The sequence below is a fragment of the Sus scrofa genome, chromosome 3, assembly GCF_054392235.1.
Source record: "Sus scrofa isolate SSC_HxYL_T2T_F1_AM1 chromosome 3, Sscrofa_HxYL_maternal_Yorkshire_Landrace_v2.0, whole genome shotgun sequence".
NCBI classification, from domain to species: Eukaryota; Metazoa; Chordata; class Mammalia; order Artiodactyla; family Suidae; genus Sus; species Sus scrofa.
Genome location: NC_139385.1, coordinates 70,468,955 through 70,489,434, shown reverse-complemented (window position 1 = coordinate 70,489,434; position 20,480 = coordinate 70,468,955). Strand labels below are relative to the sequence as shown.

Below are 20,480 nucleotides of genomic sequence, written 5' to 3'. Positions count from 1 at the left end.
TACAGAAGGATCTTATTGATTATCCCCTCCATGTATTATAGCTTACATCTGCTAAATAGGATTTTAAATACAGCTTTAAATTTCAAAAGATGAATACATTTGCCTTATAAAAATGAGAGAATTAAGAACACTAAATTACCTTTGACCAGTACCCTCAGTACTAGGGTGCGCCCTCCAATACCAGTAGCCGTCATCATAAGTTTTAATATGTATATTTCATAGAACATATATAGTGTAATTTTTGTGTATTTTCAGATATTACCAAATGCAACCTTTTCATTCAAAATATGTTTTGTTAATCTATTCTTTTTTTTTTTTTTTTTTTGGTCTTTTAGGGCCATACTTGCAGCTTATGGAAGTTGCCAGGCTAGGGATCCAGTGAGAGCTGTAGCTGCTGGCCTATACCACAGCCACAGCAATGCCAGATCTGAGCCGTGTCTTCAACCTACACCACAGCTCATGGCAACGCTGGATCCTTAACCCACTGAGTGATGCCAGGGATGGAACCCGCATCCTCATGGATGCTAGTCAGGTTCATTAACTGCTGAGCCATAATAGGAACTCTTGCTAGTCTATTCTTATTGGTACATCTAAATATGTTTTATTCCCTTTCAAATGCACTATGGCTTTTCATTATATTGTATATTTCATTTATTTATTCCCCACCTGAAGCATATTTAGATTATTTCTAATTTTTCACAGCCAAAAAAAAAAAAATGCCTAAATGAAAAACCTTGTTGCTGTTTCCTAGTTCATCTTTCTAGGTGTTTTTCTAGGGTGGATGTCTCATATTCCTCATATTTTGTAGGAAGTTTAAAATTATTTTTAAAAATCATGAATAAGTATTGAATACTGTGTGCTCTTAATATTCCTAGCTTTCTAGGTAGTTTGGCTTTCATTGTGAGTGCATGTTCTTTTAACCCTCTACTAAAATGAACATGATTTTTCTCTTTTAATCTGTTATGGTGACCTGTAGTAATTTTCTAATCTTGAAATATCCTCATATTCATATAATAAACATAATTATTCATGGTGATTATTTAAAAATATACTGCTGGAATTGGCTTCCTTATATTTTATTATTTTTTAAATTAAAATTTACTTATTTGTTTTGCTTTTTAGGGCTGCACCTGCAGCATATGGAAGTTCCCAAGCTAGAGGTCGAATCAGAGCTACAGCTACCACTCTATGCCACAGCCACAGCAACATGGATCCAAGCCAAGTCTGTGGCCTAAACCACAGATCATGACGATGCCAGATCTTTAACCCACTGAGTGAGGCTGGGCTCGAACCCACATCCTCATGGATCCTAGTTGGGTTAGTTTCTGCTGAGCCACAATAGGAACTCCCTTGCTCATATTTTATATAAGAATTTCTCACCTCTATTTATAATGTGATTAAGCTATAGCTTTCCTTTATTGCACTCTCCTGGTTAAGATTTGATAATAAAAGGTTTGCAAGTTTTATAAAATGCATAGAATATCTATCTTTCCTAAATTCTGGAACTGTGAATATAACATAGGCATTATGTGTCATTTGAAGTTTAATAGAACTTTTTCCTATTATTTTTCAAATTAATAATTATGTAATCTAAGTCCTCCATACCCTCACCTATTTTAAAAATCTGAAATGCCTGTTTCTAGGGTAGATGTATTTATATCTTCTACTCTTATTACAAATTGTCAAGATGTTTTCATAAGTTTACTCTTAGCTTAGGCTAGGCTATGTTCCTATGCTCCCAGAGTCATAATAATTCAAGAGTCTGTATTATGTTTGTGGGATTTACCCTTTATTGACATAAAATCCTTTTCTCTTTGATGCTTTTGCTTTCAGCCATATTAACAGTGCTATTTTGTTTTCCTTCAATTACCATTAGATTAGAAACTCTTTCACCCAGTATTTTCAAGTTTTCTGTGTTTTTGGAGTTCACTTGAGGTCAATTTATAGGATTTTGTTTTCAATCCAGTGTGTCTTTTTAAGTTCTGAGCAAAATTAACCCACTTATATTTATTGTAAATACTGATATTTAGACTTCTCTAGTTTTTTTTTTCTATTTACCACATTCTGTCTTAAGTTTTATTTGTTTTTTTCTCTATCCCATTCTGACCTATGTTAGACCAATAGGTTTTCTTTGTTCCATTTCCTCCCTTTTGAATGGTCTGCAAATTGCAATCCAAATTAATTCTTCAGTGTTTATTCTTAATTAAAATTTTAATTTAATGTCATCTGTTCAGAACATAGAAGTTTAAAGCCAACACGGAGTTAACTTGCATCTATAATCTCACAAATAGGTTTCTGAACTTTTTCTGATTCTCAGTTTTCACACTTGTAAAATTGGTAGCTTGAGTTCTTCACTTAATTTTAATCATGATTAAATGTGATGCCATGTCAAGCACCAGCCTTTATAAAATAAGAGAACTTCAATTCCTTTATTCCATTTTTTTCTTTATTCAACCAAAAAACTTGAGGTCCAAAAGACATAATCACCTCTCAACTCCTTTGTCCTTCAAAGTCACTTCCTCTTCACATCTCTTACACCATTATGACCTTGATCTAGTCCTTCAATTTCTTTGTAGGTCTCAGAATATCTTCCCATCCTCCCTTTACATTAAAAAAAAAAATCCATTTCGCATTCTACTGATGTCCTCTTTTGCTCTAGATTTAATTAACGTCATTTCCCAATGACTCCATGCCTTTCTTCATTTTTCCTTCAAAATGGCGGACTTTAGACTTTCCATGATGAACACCACGTGCGCCTGCGCCTCCCGCGGCCATTTCACCCAGCAGCCCAAGCTCCAGCCTCTGCTCAGCAAAGCGCCTGCGCACCAGCCTCCAGAGCGCTGTCGCTCCTCCCTCTAGCTGAGTACGCTTGAAACCGCACGTTCCCGTCCCTTCCCTCCCCCGCTGACTCTGCACCGCCCTCACCCTTTTCCTGTGAGATTCTTCCGCCAAGTGGAATGCCTATCTTCGGTCGACAGCCTACGCACTTGAAAAGCAATCCAATAGGCACTTACAGCTCTGGGCTTCGCCATTCAGTCTTATCTGTGCACCACTGTAATTTCCCTCTGGGTCCTAAAGTTGATAGCCGATTTCGCGGGACTTTTTTGTATCCTGTGAGGCAACAAATGGAAAGAATGGCTGTGGCGGAGGGATCCCTCACTTACGCTTGGTGTACTTTAACCTAATGGGGGTCGTCCGGGAGTCGGAAGGGGGAGGGGAAAGGGAGGAGGCAGCCAAGGAATTGTTTTTTTCTCTCGCCCCGCCCTCCCTAGGACGGCCAATGGCGATGGGCTCTTTCCCCACGAGTCTCGCCCAGCTCCTTGGGCCCAGCCAATGAGCGGTGGAAGCGGCTCCAAGGGGGCGGGCCCGGGAGGCTGTGCGTGTCTTGTGAGAGCTCTTGAACCAAGTCAGAGCTAGAGTCGGCTGGGCGGCTGGAAACGGCGGCCGCCGCCGGTGACTCAGGGAGGCGGGAGGCGGGGTAAGCGCGCCGCGGCCTCGGCTGAGGGGAGCGGAGGAAGAAAGGTGAAGGCGCCAAGCCCGCGGCCCCGCCGCCCCCGCGCCTCGGCGCAGGCCGGGGGTCGGGGGCTGGGAAGCGGGTGTCGGGGCGGGGCGGCGGGGCAAGTGCGGAACCGCGGGCTCGCCCCTCCCGCGGGGCCGCCCGGGGCGGGGACCCGACCGCCCGCCCGGGACGGGCCCTCTGCTTCGGGGCCTTTTCTTTTCCGGGGTGAGGGGCGAACACTTTCAAATTCACTTAAGCTGCAAATGATTTTCCCTTCACTCTGTCTGCGTTTAGGTTTAAGGTTTAGGAAAAGCGAAACTTGGGAGAGCGAGGGTCACGCGGCGCTTGGGCCCGTGTTTGCGGTGGGGGAGGGATCGGGGGCGGGGAGGACGCGGGTGGAGAGATCGGCTGCGGGATCCTCAGTCGCACCCGCGGTTGCCTGGGGTCCCGTCCTCCGAGCGGGGTTAGAACCCTTCCCTCCGCTCCGGCCTCCCCCCACCGCGCTCTCTTCCCGGCCTCCCTCCCACCGGCCGCCCCCGTTGCATTTTGTTTTTGTGTTTTTGCAGGGAGGAGCCCTTCCTGCAGCGTGGAAATCATGGTGCTCACGCTTGGAGAAAGTTGGCCAGTATTGGTGGGGAAGCGATTCCTCAGTCTGTCCGCTGCCGACGGCAGCGAAGGCGGCCACGACAGCTGGGACGTGGAGCGCGTCGCCGAGTGGCCCTGGCTCTCCGGGACCATTCGAGCTGTCTCCCACACCGACGTTACCAAGAAGGATCTGAAGGTAAAACGGCTCCCGGGCCTCGGCTGGCGGCCGTTTCCTAGTTACCTAGGTAACGAGACAGCCGGCACCCCCCCCCCCCTTTTCTGAAAAGGCGACCAGAAAGTTGGCATCTGATCTGAAGGTGCAGGCAACTAGACCTTGAAAGTCTTTCAAATGGTGTGTAGAGCGAGGTGTGCTTGGCCTAGAGTTGCCTATGTTTAATAATGGGCTTAGGGTTGCTCAGACATGCTTAGTTTTTGCCCGAGCTGTGCCTCATTAGGGCTGTACGATTATTTCTCCAAAGGCGGAGTGGTGTTGTAAAGATGAAGTTGGGCAAGTGGGTGACGTTTGGAGTCATTAAGGACTGAGCGCTCCTGCTTGGAAGCGCTTTCGGTTGGGTTTCTTGTTTGTTCCCCCTAATTTCTTCACCCAACTTATTCAACTTTCAGACTTGTTAGAAAAGAAGTGTGAGAGTAGAGGGAGGAGCTTAGATCTATTAGGGTGGGTATTTGTCCGTATATGGTGGGTCAGGGCTGGAGTGGGTTCCTGGTTGTCTCTGATGAGTCTGTGGGTGGGTGTGGGATATGCCCATATATGGAGGGTCGGGGTGGAGCTGCCCCTTATATGGTGTTTTGGAGGAATGGCTTCAAAGTATTCCATTTGGGTGTTTGAGGGGAAGGAGAGAAATGGGAACAAGTGCGGCCAGTGTGATTTTTAATCACAGTGACACGCAGAACCTTGCACAGTTCTTTTCAAAAAGAGATGACTTCTGATCATACTCCCTAATAGAAGTATTGCTGTGAAAGTGTTGTCTGGAAACTACCAGTGAGGAAGCCATTGTACCAACAAAGACTCCTTTGTGCAGAAATAACTGAAAAACGGTCCCCAACAAACACTCCAAAGTGGTGATAACTTGAAGGGAGCTTGCCAGAACAGAGGAGCTTGCCATTCCTGGGTAATGGATATGTTTCAGTATCACTTGGTCATTATCTTCAATTTTTCTTGAAAACTGCTCAAATAAGGAAAGTAAGTTTTTGCGCTGGTACTTGAACATGCTGACTTCTGAAACACTGTTCACTTGAACGCTTTTGAGGTGACAGTGCATGCCCCAACCAGTATTAGTCTGCAAAGGGTTGTAGGAAAGGGATGGGTGGTGATGTGTTTGTAAAGCTTCTATAGTGTGCTTTATCATCTAGTTGAAAAGGAAAGACCGTTGAATGTTTAACCATATGCCAGGCATCATGCTGAACACTTCAGAGCTGTGCTCTTATTTAATCCTTACAGTTCTTTGGGGATAGTTACTTATGGTCCCAGTTTTACAGAGAGAAGTCCTGGGGATGGGGGAGATCATCTTCCCCAGGTCACATACCGAGGAATTGGCATAGCCTAGGTTCTAATCCAGAAAGTTTTGACCCTTGAGCCCTCCCTCTTAATTGTCATGCTCCCTGATCAAAGGCTTTGCCACCAAAGGTGTCCTGTCCTACACTGTGAAGTTTGGTTTCATTCCTAGCAAGCTGGATTTTGATACTGACAGAATGTAGTGTGGCACAAGGATGGCCAACCTATTTGCTTTAGGCTAATACCCTTTCTCAATAAAATGGGCTTTGTGTACTAGGTTTCAGTCATAGTTCTTGTGGTTTATTTCACTTGTCAAGTAAAATTTTCTCTAGTGTGCTTGTTTTTATCTGACTTTATTGTAAACAAAATTAAGCTTTATAGTCTTTAGTTCTTTGGCAGATGATGAGAGACTAGGTGTTCCCTTCCCGGACAGTGATTGTGGACCTGTTGGATTAGGGAGGCAGTCTAGGAGGTCCTTTATGTGTATTCTTTTTAATCTCCACATCTCCCCCACCTCCAGCCTTTGAAGTGGTGGTGATATCTTCATTTTCAGAATGAAGAAATGGATTTAGGGAAAGGAGTCTTGCCCAGACTTGCATAGTTAGCTAATGATGGAGGGAGCATTTAAACCTAGGTTTGGCTGTCTCTTCCACTCTGCTAAGCTGCCTAACCTGAAGACGGCAGGGATTTTAATTCAAGAACAGTTTTGATTCTATTGGATTTTTTTTTTTTTTCTCCTTAACCTGGGGACATCACAACTCAGCCCTCATGTAAGGAACTACTCTGTTTTTCTTTCCTAATCATGATTTATTACAGCAGTCATTAATTGAGTAGCAGATGAAGTCAATGACTTAATTAGGGCATGTTGTGTTAGCAAAAACAGTTTTTAATAAAAACACTGAAACTAATTGTGTTTGGCAAGATGCAGGCAGGAACTAAGCAACTAAGACCATGCTTACCTGGCTACTGAGTTTTGGAGTGGGTTGGGACTGGGTGCTGTAATGAATATGAATGAATAAAATTGAAATAGTGAGCAACTGTTTTAGTACTGGTAGAAGTACAAGTGTGTCCAGACTGATTTGCTTCCTTGGTTGAGGATGATGTTAATGAGGCCAAAGCTTGTTAACTTTGTTTCATCTAGAGAAAGACTTTGCAACAAAGTCACTTACTTGGCTACAGTGTTTAGTAGTTGATTACAAACAAGTTAGGTGAGGACATAATAACATACTTATTATTATGCAAATAATTTTGTTTAATCTTCACAAAATCCTAGATGGTAAACTGCATTTTTCATTGTTAGAAATTGGGGCTTAAAGGAGTTAAATAACTTGACCAAGTTTGTCTCCAGACTGTAACCACTAGGCTTTAACAGTCAGGTGGAGTGAGGTTAGAGCACTCTGTTTTGCTGGTTTCTTTATCTCCAGCACTGAGAACATTGCCTGGTATATTGTTTTTTACTAAAATACCTAAACAAATAAATGAAGGAATCATACAATTATTACTTCTATATAGAAAAGCAGTTTAGAAATAATCTATGAAGCAGAGGCATTTTCTTTATCTGGAATAACAACAGATCTTAATCAGGTGTGATTATAAGGACGACTTTAGCCTTATTTTTATCCTGCTCTTTTTAGGCAAATTGGCTTTGTTCATTATGCATGCTGGGAAGGCCCTCTTTCCCCAACTTGTTTGTCTAGGTCTTTCCCTTTCCTTTGAACCTACCTTTTCCTTGAGTCTTCTGCTCCTTCGTAGTTCTTAGGGATGCCCTTGGTAGTACTTGGCCATCTGTATGTATCATTTCCTGTTAAAGCCCTTTTTGTCAGGTGAAGGCCATGACCAATGCATAATCGGTTCATGCTTGCATACAATTCAAACTCGAATGTTGGTGGATTCCGTTTCCAGTCAACCCATGTAAAATGAGAAGCACTTAGCACAGTGTAATAAAAAGCTGTTTACCCTTATAATAGAATGCGTGATGCTGGGGTCTTAGACGAGCTTTTTATTTAGGTATAAGAAGACATAAATAGAAGCATACTGAATTAATTTTTCCTAATTTGTGGAGTAGTGGAATTAGTGGTGTTCTGCATCGTATAGCTGGGCATAGAACAGATATGGCATTAAAAACTTCTTGACTTAAAAGTCATGCCATCGGGTAAATGCCTACTTTTAAACTTGGAAACATTTTTCTTGGCCATCTTCATGGTTTTCATAATCGTATATTTGGGTAAGATTAGTGTATACTAAGAGAGGTTTTGAGATTAACTTGATTAGAGAATTCATATATATTAAAAAGATTTTCCGTGGGAGAAATTAGTTTGAAATAATTAATTTGAAATATTCAACATCTGGTCAAGATATTTGTTATACTAATTGGCACACATTTACAAAATGCTCTATTCAAAAAAAAAAAACCAGGAAATTTGGGAATTATAAGTAGTAAATCAAAGTTAATTGGCCTCTTTCTGGCCTTTGTAGTGAGACAACATAAATAACATCTCCTTGGTGTGAACCAGTGATTGTGGAAGAAAGAACACAGTTTGGAAATAGAACTAGTTGTATCCCTCAGCTTGCAGGAGCGTGGTCAGATCACTTTAGTTCCCCCTGAATTTGAATTCTCATGGGTATGTTTTTTAATAGAAATTTCTGCAGAAGAGACTTTTCTTGTGGAGGGGGGTGGTCCTTAAATATAGAATTTAAGACCTTAAGACACAAATGAAAGACATGTGGCTGTGATAGATGGGAAACTTTTTAGAGATGTTGAAGAAAGCACACAGCTTTTTGGGTTTATTATTTTTAAAAAACTCATTGTTTTAAATGTGAATTTTTAACACAATACTTCAAAGTCATAAACTGTTTTTAAAGAGCTAAATGTAATTTTCACATCACTCAAAAACTGAGATGTAAAGGGAACCTTGTCTAGATTTTGGTTTAGGCTTGATCATAAGCTTTATAGATAGTGTTACAGTAAGAATTGTGATAGTGCTTAAGTTTTGGGAACCACTATAGGTCTTAGATGATTTTTTTTTTTTCCGAGTAGTTGTTAGATGATCCTATTGAAGACCTTCTTTCCCCTTGTCCTAACTGAAGAAGTAATACCCGATAAATTAAGATTTGAATTACCATGGAAGTCTTAAAACTATCTAGTCTCTTTGCCAGATGCTTAACATACTTTGCAATCTACCTAAATGATTGTAGGTGTTAGTACTTTGATTTTGAAGCTACCAAACAGGAATCAGAAACTTAGATTTAGGTAAAGGTTCTTAACCTAGGTACAGTTAATTGGTTTCCTTTGTAATCCGACATATTTTATGCATGTAATATCATTCTAAGAATGCTTCAACGTAGCTGGCATTCAAACCCAGGTCTTTCTGGTTCTGAAGTTTGTGGATGCACATTCCTCTTACACTACATTGATGGGAAACCTGTAATCCAAAGCTAGGTTGGATTTGAGGGTGATGTGATGTGGGGTAGAAAGACTAGGGGAGATATCAAAGGACCTGGGTCCTGTGGCCAGGGAAGCAGAAAGGGGCATAGGCAGTCTCTGAACACCTCTGAGAAGGACCATTTAATTTAGTTGGTTAAAGTGATGGATGGACTACATAGGACGAAGGAGAGAATACTTGGGGCCTCGTCTCATAGCAAGTCATTCCACATTTGCACTTACTCTGTAATAACTGCAAAGTTAAAAACCTGCCCCACCAAAAAGTATGCAAGTTCTCAGGGAAAGTTGCCTGAGAAATTAGGGGTGCACATTTTGTGGTTGGGGGAGAAGGATAGGATGAGTCTTAAATTTTATTGAATTTAAAGATTGATATTCTGTAGCTATAAAGGTTTGGTAAGGAGGCTAGTGGTATGTCACTTGGGAACTTCCTCCCTTCCAAATGGATGAGAGAAACAGAAGGTAAGAGCACAGTTCAGAGAGAAACTCATTCATTCAACAACTGTTCCAGAACTGACAGGAGACTGGAAACCCTGTAAAGTACAGTGGTAAGTAAAAGCAGACATAGACTTTGACCTCTTTGAGTTCATAATATGTCTATCAGTTAAACACAAATGAATAATTCAAAATGTAAGTGCTGGGAAGAAAAAGTACAGAGTTTTGAGTACAGTTAACAAAGGACTTCTCTTGGGAGAGAGAAGGGCTCTTTGGTAAGGGAAGGCTTCTTTGAGGAAAGAATTTTTTGAATTGGGTTCTGACATGAATGGAAATTAAATACTTTTTTTAAAAAAAAAAACAAAACATTAAAAGTTGAGGAGTTCCCTCTGTGGTGCAATGGGATCAGCAGAGTCTCTGGAGCAATGGGACACAGGTTCATCCCCGGCCTGGCATGGGTTAAGGATCCACTGTTGACACTGCTGCCACATAGGTTGAAATTGCAGCTTAGATCTGATCCCTGGACTGAGAACTCCATGTGCTGCGGGGTGGCCAAAAAAGAAAAAGTTGAAGGTTGAAAAGGGAGATGTGGTTGTCTATGAAATTATGAAGTGTTGATAGATGTATTCACTAATTCCTTGAAACCAAACATGAGAGGCCTCTCTAGTAAGAGGAGGACTCTTAAACCAAATTTAAGAAGTAATATTTAGGAGTTCCCCTTGTAGTGCAGTAGAAACAAATCTGACTAGGAACCATGAGGTTGCAGGTTCGATCCCTGGCCTTGCTCAGTGGGTTAAGGATCTGGCGTTGCCGTGAGCTGTGGTGTAGGTCATACATGCGGCTCGGATCCCAAGTGGCTGTGGCTGTGTTGTAGGCCGGAAGCTGTAGCTCCGATTAGACCCCTAGCCTGGGAACCTCTATATGCTGCGGGTGTGGACCCTAAAAAAAAAAAGTAATTTTTACACTGAATCGAGTGAGTTTGTTGTAGCTCATTTAATGTATGGAAAACATTTTAATAGATACAGAATAAATTAAGGGGTAGCATGTTCATGATGGATTAAGGAAGCTAACATGTTTTGGTACATTCATGTGACTTTTAAGGTTTTGTAACTGATTCCTACTTCAGGGTTACTGCCAGAGATGCACTTTTGGACTGAATTTTTTAATATCTTTAAAATATTTATATAAATTATAAGATTTTTAACATTAGGGTTAAAAGGTGTTTTGCAGATCAGAAACAGAAAACTTCATAGTTACTTGGAATATGGTATTTCAAAGGTAGTTTCATTTTCATGTAAGAAGCTGAAAGTAGTTTTGGAAAAAATTAGGGTCATTTATCAATTACTGCCAATTTCTATATTTACCAAAATTGTTTTTGATGTAGAACTCTGATGTAAATTTTCCAGTTTATTCAACTCAAAGTGTTATTGAGAAAGTACCTTGTGCTGAGTCCTCCTGATAACAGAGGGATTGGAAAGCCAGTGGTAGATTGTGTTGATGGGGGGCAGAGGGTGTCATCTTAAACTCACTGTCAACATGGAATCACAGCGCCCTGCAATAAGTCCTTCTTTGGGTTTTAGATTTCTGTTTTTTCAGTTCTCAAAGCTCTGATGTCTAATTACCATATGTAAAAACCTTCTACAAGGGGGTTCTTTGGATTAGGGCTTTTCAGAGGTTACTTTGAGGGCAAAGACTGGCTCCCAAATCTCTTGACTTCTGCTTCCTAAAGTGGTTTGGGAGCCAAAGCTGATGGTTTAGACTAACATATCTGGGTAGTTCACTGTGGGCTGTGAAGGGAGGTAAGAGATCAGGAATAGGGGCCAGCACACTTCAGATAAAAGATTCAAGTAGAATGATAAGGGTATAATTCAAATTGGGGCATTTTTCATGTCTGTTTTTGTTAATCAAGTCTCTTTTCTTGAATTCTGTTTGTCTAGGTGTGTGTGGAGTTTGATGGGGAATCTTGGAGGAAGAGAAGATGGATCGATGTCTATAGCCTTCTAAGAAGAGCCTTTTTAGTAGAACATAACTTGGTCTTAGCGGAACGGAAGTCTCCCGAAATTTCTGAGCGAATTGTTCAGTGGCCTGCGATTGTGAGTAAAACTTGGGTCTATTGAACGCCTGAGAAGAGGATGTTTCATCTTTTATGAATGAAACAGGGAAAATCTATATGTAATGCCTATATTTGGCCCTCTGGAAAATAATGATAGTGATATATGACAATGTAGAAGTGTCAGAAAAACACCCAGAATTCCAGTCAGCCCTGCTAGGAGCCTTCCATCTCTGGACCCTTGACTTTCTTGGGCCTCAAGTTTCCCTCACTTGAAGAGTGGGAAGGTAGAGGTAATGTGGGGGATGTCTAGGTCAGAGATTAGAAACCAGCAGGTATATACTGACATACAGATCTTTTTAGTTTGACCCTCACAACCGAAGCAAATCTGAATTAGCTTTTTACTTTAAAAAATGTAGAAAGTATAACCTGAAAATCTAGTTTTCCAGCTTTTCTTGGAAAGACTGCAAAATATAGCAACACTGGAGCCTTGTAGTGGTTCCTTATTGCAACAGTTGCCTGATGCCAAATAGTAGTTATTGCCTGGCCCCATAAGGGTTTCTACTTTTGATCTCATGATCTTTAAGGTTCCCTCTGGCTCATACTATTTTTTGGCTCTGAAGATACTAGCAGTCAGTATATGACTGTGCCATTTCCATACCCTAAGTTTGGTGTAGTTAAAGGAAAAAGGTGATCACTGTGTCTGGAGAGGACAGTTCAGGCTGTTTGAGACACGAGCTGGGGCTTGAAGGAGGGTCACACTGGATAGTTGGAAATGCCAGGAGGATGATTGAAAGCCTGACCAGCTTGTGAAGGGCCTTGGATGCTGTGCAGCAAAGTTAAGATTTTGCCCATGGATGAGAAGAGCTGCTGGAGCTTTTTGAGGGATGGAGGGTTTTGTTTGAAGTTGTATTTTGGCCTTTATATTTTTTCCCCTAGCTATTGAGAATTGGCTAAAAACATGGCCCTGTCTCCTCAGAAAAATGTACATAATAAAACATTTTGCATAAAATTTGGGGAAACCATACATCTGAAACCCAGATCTAAGTGTTAAAGACTCTCAAATGTGTAGTTGGTTTAAATGATTGATTCTGGATAAAAACTACCTGATCTTGTTGTAGTTGCATAAATAGTAGTTATTGAGATTCTGATAATAAATAAAAAATTGAATGGCTTAATCTCTTTCTGTGTATATGGAAATTTGCCAGTCCTAGGAGCTCTCCTGTGATGCAGTGGATTAGGGATCTGGTATTGTCACTTCAGTGGCTCAGGTCACTGCTGTGGCGCAGGTTCAGCCCTGGCCTGTGAAATTCTACATGCCATGGGTTTAGCCAAAAAAAGAAAATTGTCAGTTCCCACAGTTCCCATTTTCAGAGTTTTGCTGACAGCAGTTATGATGCCAAAACATTTTGTTTTGTTTCAGATGTATAAACCTCTGTTGGACAAAGCTGGTTTAGGATCTATAACATCTATTCGCTTTTTGGGAGATCAACAAAGAGTATTTCTTTCTAAAGACCTTTTGAAGCCTATACAGGTAAAACATAGGAACAATATTAAACTCTAAAAGTAGAAATACAAACTCCTTTAGTATGAGGATGAAAATTTTGATGTTACTTGTCCTAATTCAGATAATTCAGATTTCTAACAAAAAAGGACCCATCCCATCAGCAGTTGAGTTGTTAGATATTATTGTTCAATGTTAGCCTTTGGGTTGGTACTCTTTATTTGGAGTCAGAAAGCTAAAGGTACTACAGTTGATGTTGTTGTGTATAGAAACTCCTAGGTGATGTGAAAATAATTTTAAAGGTTGACTATCATTCATACACACACACACACAAACACACATAATATCTATAAGCATGTTTGTCCTCAATATTTAAGGATTCTATATTTGGGAATTTGCTTACTTGCTAAAATATATTTGTAAGTCCCAAATCAGTGCTTTGGTGCTTTCACAGCCGTTCACAGACATGTGCAGAGTGGTGAAAATTTTGAGTTGTGTGACACATGTTCCCAGCTGAGGTCAAGTAAGGTGACACTCTGCCTTTTGTTTCATCTCTCCTGCTGCAAGTGTCCTTTTTAAGATCTATTTAGTAGTGAATTTTTGTGCTTTTATTGTTGTTGATTTTACTGTTGAAGTGGCCCCCAAGTGTAGTGCTGAAGCGCAAGGAAGCTGTGATGTGTTTAGGGAGAAAGTACATGTATTAGGTAAGTTTCATTCAGCCGTGAGATATAGTGGCTGTGAATTCAAGGTTAGTAATGTAGTACTATATACTATATAATGTTTCTCAACAGAGACACAGAAAACAAGGCTATGTGTTGATTGGTTGATGAAAATGTCGTGACCAGAGGCTTGAAGGAACCTAACCCATCTTTCCTCTAGGAGCAGTGATTCAGCCAGCATTCACCAGCACAGGGTTGAGGAGACGTAAAGACCATAATTACCACAAACAATATGAATCAAATGTGTGTGTGTATTCTTATTCTTTATAGTTAGCTCGCGAAACTCCCACGTTTTTCTTCACAACATTTAGGCTCTTGGGTCTTGCTCATATGTGGTTTTTTTCTTTTATTATAAAAATGTAGGGATGGAGGGGAAGAACACACAGATTATCTCCACAGATCAGTACCTCAGGAATAATGTTGGCTGTATAATAACATTGGTCTTTTAGATGTCATTTATGAAACTCAATAATCCCCTTTACCCACTTGTATTTTGTTGCCTGACTTGTTTCTATGGCTGTGAATAATTAAGCCAGTTTAATTGCTAAAAGGCAGTTTAGAGCCATTGATCATTGCCATTGCTGGGCCTGTATTGGAAAACTCAGAGTACCAGCTTTTCTGTACTCAAGTCTCACTTTTATCTCCATATCCTGAAAGGGGAGTGAGAACAAGATTCACACTCTGAACTTGGTAGTGTTTAAGTAAATGGAACAGAGGAAGATGCTTTTGCTTAATTGCAGATGCAAGTTACTTTCATATGTCAGAAAGGCATCTTAATATTTTCCCTATTCTTAAGGATCACAGAACACACAGGAGGACCTGTGAATATCTGCTTTACTGAGCAGTAGAGTAGTTTTTACTTCTTAGCATTGTTTTGGAGACAGGTTTTTTTTTTTTTTTATTACATTTTTCATGTGTCTAACCTTTTCAGTTAAAGTAGAACTCAGTTTTGTTTCTTGAGATTAAAAAAGATCAGTAAGTTTTTATTTATTCTCAGGGAGGTTCTCTTTGTGCTGTCATTGTGAGTGTTGTTACTAATAGAGGAGGACTATGATGTAGGCGCTTGACTTTCACTAATGATAATAGTGGCCAAAGTTTAGTGCTTCAGAGCATTCTCTTGTAGATACTGATGATCACATAAGGCTTCTACTGTGTGAAACTATTCTAAGCAACGTAGTTACCACAGTAGGATGCTTGCCCTAAGTAATGAACAGAGAATCTGAAAATCATTTGGCATATGCAGAATTTGGAATTGAAACTTAAGTCTGTCTTTTGGATTGAAAATGTCTTAGTTATCGGTGGCTAAGAAAAAGGACAAAGTATCCAGGTCAGTTATCTGGCACTTTTAAAGAGTCCTAAAACTCTTCTAGGCAGAGTACAATTATTCTACCTTATTTGCTGCTCTCCCCATTAACATGCTATATTGTCTAATAGTAGGAGTTGGAGAACACATTTTAAATATTTTGAAATATCGGTAGCACGAGGGGGAAAAAAAAAAAAAACACATGGCCCATTCTGGTAATTAATGTTGAGCTTTTCTGAAGACTCTAGATTAAGTCTAATGTTACTTGGCTTAAGAAATGCATTTTTCAACCATGGTCTCCCTTACAGACTCTTCTTGCCAGTGGGAGAAACGGATGAACTATCTTTGATCACTATGTACTCATTTCACAGTGGCAGAAAAGCATGAAGGCCTGCTATTGGAAGGGCTTCAGTGCTGTATAGTTTGGGTTTGGCAGGTTATTCCTATTGACAGTTTCCGTATACATTTATCATAACCGAGTGTACACTCAAAGCCAGAACACTATGGAATTGTGCCAGAAATAGAGCTGCCAAGAATCCGAATGTTTCAGAACTGGCTTGCTGAAGACTTAGGCTATTCATTCAGATTTTTTTTTTTTTTCTTTTTAGGGCTGCACCCGCAGCATGTGGAAATTCCCAGGCTAGGGGTCTAATTGGAGCTGTTGCCGCCGGCCTACCCCAGAGCCACAGCAACACTAGATCCAAGCCATGTCTGCCACCTACACCACAGCTCATGGAACGCCAAATCCTTAACCCACTGAGCAAGGCCAGGGATCGAACCCGCAACCTCATGGTTCCTAATCAGATTCATTTCCACTGTGCCACGACCGGAACTCCACTGAGATTTTGTCTCTCCCACCCCCCTTTACCGTTTTTTTGTTGTTGTTGTTATTGTTTTGTTTTTATTCCTTTAAAAAAAAATTTCATTAAAGTTGATTTACAGTGTTCTGTCACTTTCTGCTGTACAGCAAAATGACCCAGTTATACATATATATACTTTTTTTCTCATATTATCTTCTATCATGTTCTATCACCCTTTATAAAGAAGAATATGTTTGAAATTCTAGTTTGGTTAAATGAATCTGTGTGAAGTGATTTTTTTTTGTTGTTAAAAATAGTAGTTTCAATGAATTGACACTAAGGATCTGTGTGGTTTTTTTTTCTTTTAATGTTAAAGTAGCATTGATTTACAATTGGTGCCGATTTCTGCTGTACAGTAAAGTGACCCAGTCATACATATATATACCATATATATACCTGGCCTTTCTTATATTATCTTCAGCCGTGGTCTCTCTCAAGAGACTGGATATAGTTCCCTGTTCCATACAGTAGGACCTCATTGCTTATCCATTCTGAATGTAATAATTTGCATCTACTAACCCCAAACTCCCAGTTCATCCCACTGGTTTGCTTATATTTCCCATAGCCCAAGTTGTGTCCTATTTACACTTAAGCTTTGAGCCACTCTTGGTATCTGTCACTCTCTTAGCTTGGGGTGACTTCACTTTCTGCCTTATGCCTGTGATACCTTGATGTTTTCTTACCATTTGACCTGTCCAGTCATTGTAGTGGCTGTGATTTGGTGCCATCAGATAACTAATTTTGACACTATTTTAATCTCTCTGATTAAACTGAAATATCCACTGTAATTTAAACAGCTATTCTTGTTACCTAAAAATGTAATGATTTTCCATTTTTCAGGATGTAAACAATCTTCGACTTTCCCTTATGGATAATCAGAATGTCAGTAAAGAATTTCAAGCTTTGATTGTAAAACATTTGGATGAAAGCCATCTTTTACAAGGTATGTGGATTATCTGTTGATGATAGTTGTGGTCTATAAAAAGCTATGTTTTAGCCCTTCTCACTCATTTGATCATTACAATTTCTAATTTTTTAGAAATCCCTTTGCTGCTTTTCTCATGCAACTAGGTGATTGGAAGACCTTATGTATAATATATCTAAAGCTTCTGCAATTTGGAAAGCTTAAAGATGATGTGGAAATGATAAAAGTAAAGTAGATATTTAAAAACCTCAGCTGGGGAAGTTCCCTTGAGGCATAGTGGATTAAGGATCTGGCGTTGCTGCAGCTGTGGCACAGGTCATAACTGTGGCATGGGTTTGATCCCTGGCCCTGGAACTCCTGCATGCTGCAGGTGTGGCCAAAACAAACAAACAGAAAACAAGCTCAGCTATATTTTGATATGGAATTTGACATGCTTGGGATTTTAGTCTTATAAAATTGATAAAATGTCTATTTGGTAATCCCGATCTTACCATTTACTGTTGCTGATTTTCTTGGTGAATTTCACAATCATAAGTATTTCAGCAGATTGAACAGTTTTTTGAGGTTCCTGAATTTGGATCCTCTAAAACTCTGCATAGCAGAGTGAATTAAGTCTCAAAATCAGTTATCTGATATGTGGTCTGATATAAATGCCAGGATAAATATATTGCAACTCTTAATAAGATAAACCAATAGGAAAATGAAGCTCTAAAATAAAAGTTTAAATGTCCCCCTAGCTTTACTGAAATGTCTGTCTTCTTGTGTTTATAGCAATATCTTTTAATGTTTACTTTTGTCTACTGCATTTTTTAAAGACTTGGAAAAAGATTATCCTGGATAATGGTTTGGTGGGGAGATAATGCAAATTGTTCTAAGGATTTTTTTTTTTTTTTTTAAGGCGACAAAAACTTAGTTGGTTCAGAAGTGAAAATTTATAGCTTGGACCCATCTACCCAGTGGTTTTCTGCAACCATTGTAAATGGAAACCCAGCATCAAAAACTCTTCAAGTCAACTGTGAGGAGGTAAAGATGATAATTGCACGTAAGATAACTTGACAGGGGAAGAAAATTATAAAAAGGAATTATGATATAGGAGCTAAACATCTTTATTCTTTTATATTAAAATACTGTAATAGAAAAAGGTACAACCCTTTATTTTATTTTATTTTTGTTTTTTTGTCTTTTTAGGGCCACACCCAAGGCATATGGAGTTTCCTAGGGGAGGGGTCCACCCGGAGCTATAGGTGCTGGCCTTCGCCAGAGCCATAGCCATGCCAGATCTGAGCCGTGTCTGTGACCCACACCACAGCTCACAGCAATGCTGGATCCTCAACCCACTGAACAAGGCCAGGAATCGAACCTGCAACCTCATGGTTCCTAGTCGGATTTGTTTCTGCTGCACCACATGGGAACTCCCACCGTTATTTTAAAAATAAATGATGTGTTAGAAGTCCCCATTGTTATTTTAATAGAGCTAATTTCAGGTATGTTACTGAGCATTTAAAAATTTCCCAGGATCTTTCTTTTATTTATTTTTAAGATTCCAGCGCTGAAAATTGTCGATCCATCACTGATTCATGTTGAAGTTGTACATGATAACTTTGTGACATGTGGTAAGATATATTGTTTAAAATCTTTGCTCTCCTTTTTCCTTTTCACATTAAGAGAAACAGAGAAGCCAATTTACCTATTTGTAACTATTTTAGGTAATTCTACAAGAATTGGAGCTGTAAAACGCAAGTCTTCTGAGAATAATGGAAGCCTGGTTTCCAAACAAGCAAAGTCTTGCTCTGAGGTAACCTTGATTTATCTTTGTCACTTGTGTAAAGTCTTCTTTAATTCTCACAGTGCATGGCCAGTGTGTTTAGTGGTTATAAAGCTCTCTTTTCTGCTCTTCTGTGCTGTTGTGTCTGCTTTTTACTAGTCCCAGATCTTGGCCATAATTTCTATACTGAAGCAGATGGAGATAATATAAGTTTCTGGTTCACAATTTTTGTAAAAGAAAGTTTAGTTTTTGATGTTTGCCTAAAATTCTTAATAGATTTAATCATTTCTCCCTATGGAGATGTTTGTGAAGATAAATTGAGTTGTGTGTATCAAATTGTAACAGCGTAAGAAAAGGGCAGGAACCTTAGAATTCTGAGTAGATTCGGTGTTGAAATAGAGTTCCCCTCTCAATAATAGAGAGATTTGATTGGTCATTTATAATTAGGTGAATCACAACACACTTGCTTTTTGAAGGAAGTGGTTGGTTTGCCATTAGTAATTTCTGCCTAGAAAATTACAGATTTCTATGAATGACATTGTTAGTTCAAGTACTAGCTTTTATTCTGCTCTGAAATAGTTAGGATTTGGATCAAGAAACTTAAGGCTGTCAGCTTTTCCCTCTCCTGTGTTGTAAAGAAGCTGGCTTTCTTTAGCTCTTCATATATCTCATGCTTTCTCCAACCTCAGGATTCACTGTTCTCCTTTCTCTTCTAATTCCATCTTCACTCTAACTCTCATTTATCTTCCTAATGTGGTGTTGCTTCCTCAGGGGAAGCCATACCTAATACCTCTGCCATCACTTTAATCTATAAACCAGACCAGATCAAATGCCCTGTTTTACTATGCTTTGTATTTAGTACAGGTCTTCATAGCATCACAGCGTACGCAGTGGGGCAGTTTTATTCAGAATTCCCAAAGGATTGGGCTAGATTGACTAGCCAAATAGGGACTGGGGGACTGGGATAAACTGGGTTATAAATGACAGGGACAGATTTAGAAATCTGATGGTGAAGGGGTGGGGGGGAAAGGGGACGGTGGCTAAGACTGATTCTTTTTTAAGTGAGTTGAATCTTTAGGCCCTATTACAATTCAAATACCTTTCACAGCTTAGGTATCCAAATGCATTGGTGTCACATGCATAGTTTACTGCATTAAAGTGGTCAGAAACGCCTTTATGATGCTCTGCTCCAGGTTGGAGTTTAGAATTTTAAAATTGACCAAGTTTATATTATGATTGTTGGCAGCATTTTAGAGGACCATTGGGGTCTGGGGGAGCAAGGTAGAGTTAGAGATGGCATGAGAGAGTGGGTCAGGGTCAATTAATGAATCTACAGTTTCGGATTGGGGCAGACTGGACTACAACATCAATTAGAACAAAAGTCAGCATGTGCTACACAGATACTTAAGAATCTGGGCAGCTAGGCTGATTGGCTTTCCCGTGTCTTAAGCTTATGTACCGGAAACAGGAGCTTTGACACTTGACCAGAAGCTTTGTAAACCAAGGTATCTAATACCTCTGTCTTCCTTCCAAGTGTGTAGGCTTAACCTTAGGTGGTTCAGGAAAGAATGAAGAGTTGATTATGAAAATTAGTATTTCATTTGTCCTTACAGTTTTCAAGGGGGAGGTAATGTATTAAGGACTATAAATTGAGAATATGATTATTGCATTTTAGTGGTAATCTTACATGGGATATTGTCCTGTAATCCATGGTATTAAAAGCTGAAAGAGAAACAGAGTAGAATAATAATAACCTGTCAGGTTTTGGCATTGGGTAGATTGTTAGCCATCTTGGGGTAGAGGTGATAAAAGGGCAGTTGGAGAAGTCGATTGGGTGTTGCCTGTCATAGAGAATGTATCAGTGTAAATAGTGAGATGAAAAG

At 39.8% G+C, this 20,480-nt stretch overlaps 1 protein-coding gene across 7 annotated transcripts in view; it reads left to right on the top strand.

Annotated features, from left to right (window-relative positions):
- Positions 1-3,382: 3,382 nt before the first annotated feature.
- KDM3A (lysine demethylase 3A) overlaps positions 3,383-20,480 on the top strand; it is a 52,657-nt gene continuing 35,559 nt past the window's right edge. For 2 of the 7 annotated variants that reach the window (XR_014841513.1, XM_003124935.7), the window contains exons 1-8: positions 3,383-3,478; positions 4,066-4,280; positions 11,409-11,564; positions 12,945-13,055; positions 16,748-16,850; positions 17,731-17,855; positions 18,373-18,445; positions 18,539-18,627. Coding sequence is in view for 3 of the 7 variants with exons in the window: in XM_003124935.7 (XP_003124983.4) it covers positions 4,095-4,280; positions 11,409-11,564; positions 12,945-13,055; positions 16,748-16,850; positions 17,731-17,855; positions 18,373-18,445; positions 18,539-18,627 (843 nt within the window). In the remaining 4 variants the exon portion in view is untranslated. Of the gene's footprint in view, positions 3,725-4,065; positions 4,281-11,408; positions 11,565-12,944; positions 13,056-16,747; positions 16,851-17,730; positions 17,856-18,372; positions 18,446-18,537; positions 18,628-20,480 lie in introns of those variants that run through there. The other 5 variants (XR_014841514.1, XM_005662401.4, XM_013995985.3 and 2 more) reach the window with 4 other exon arrangements.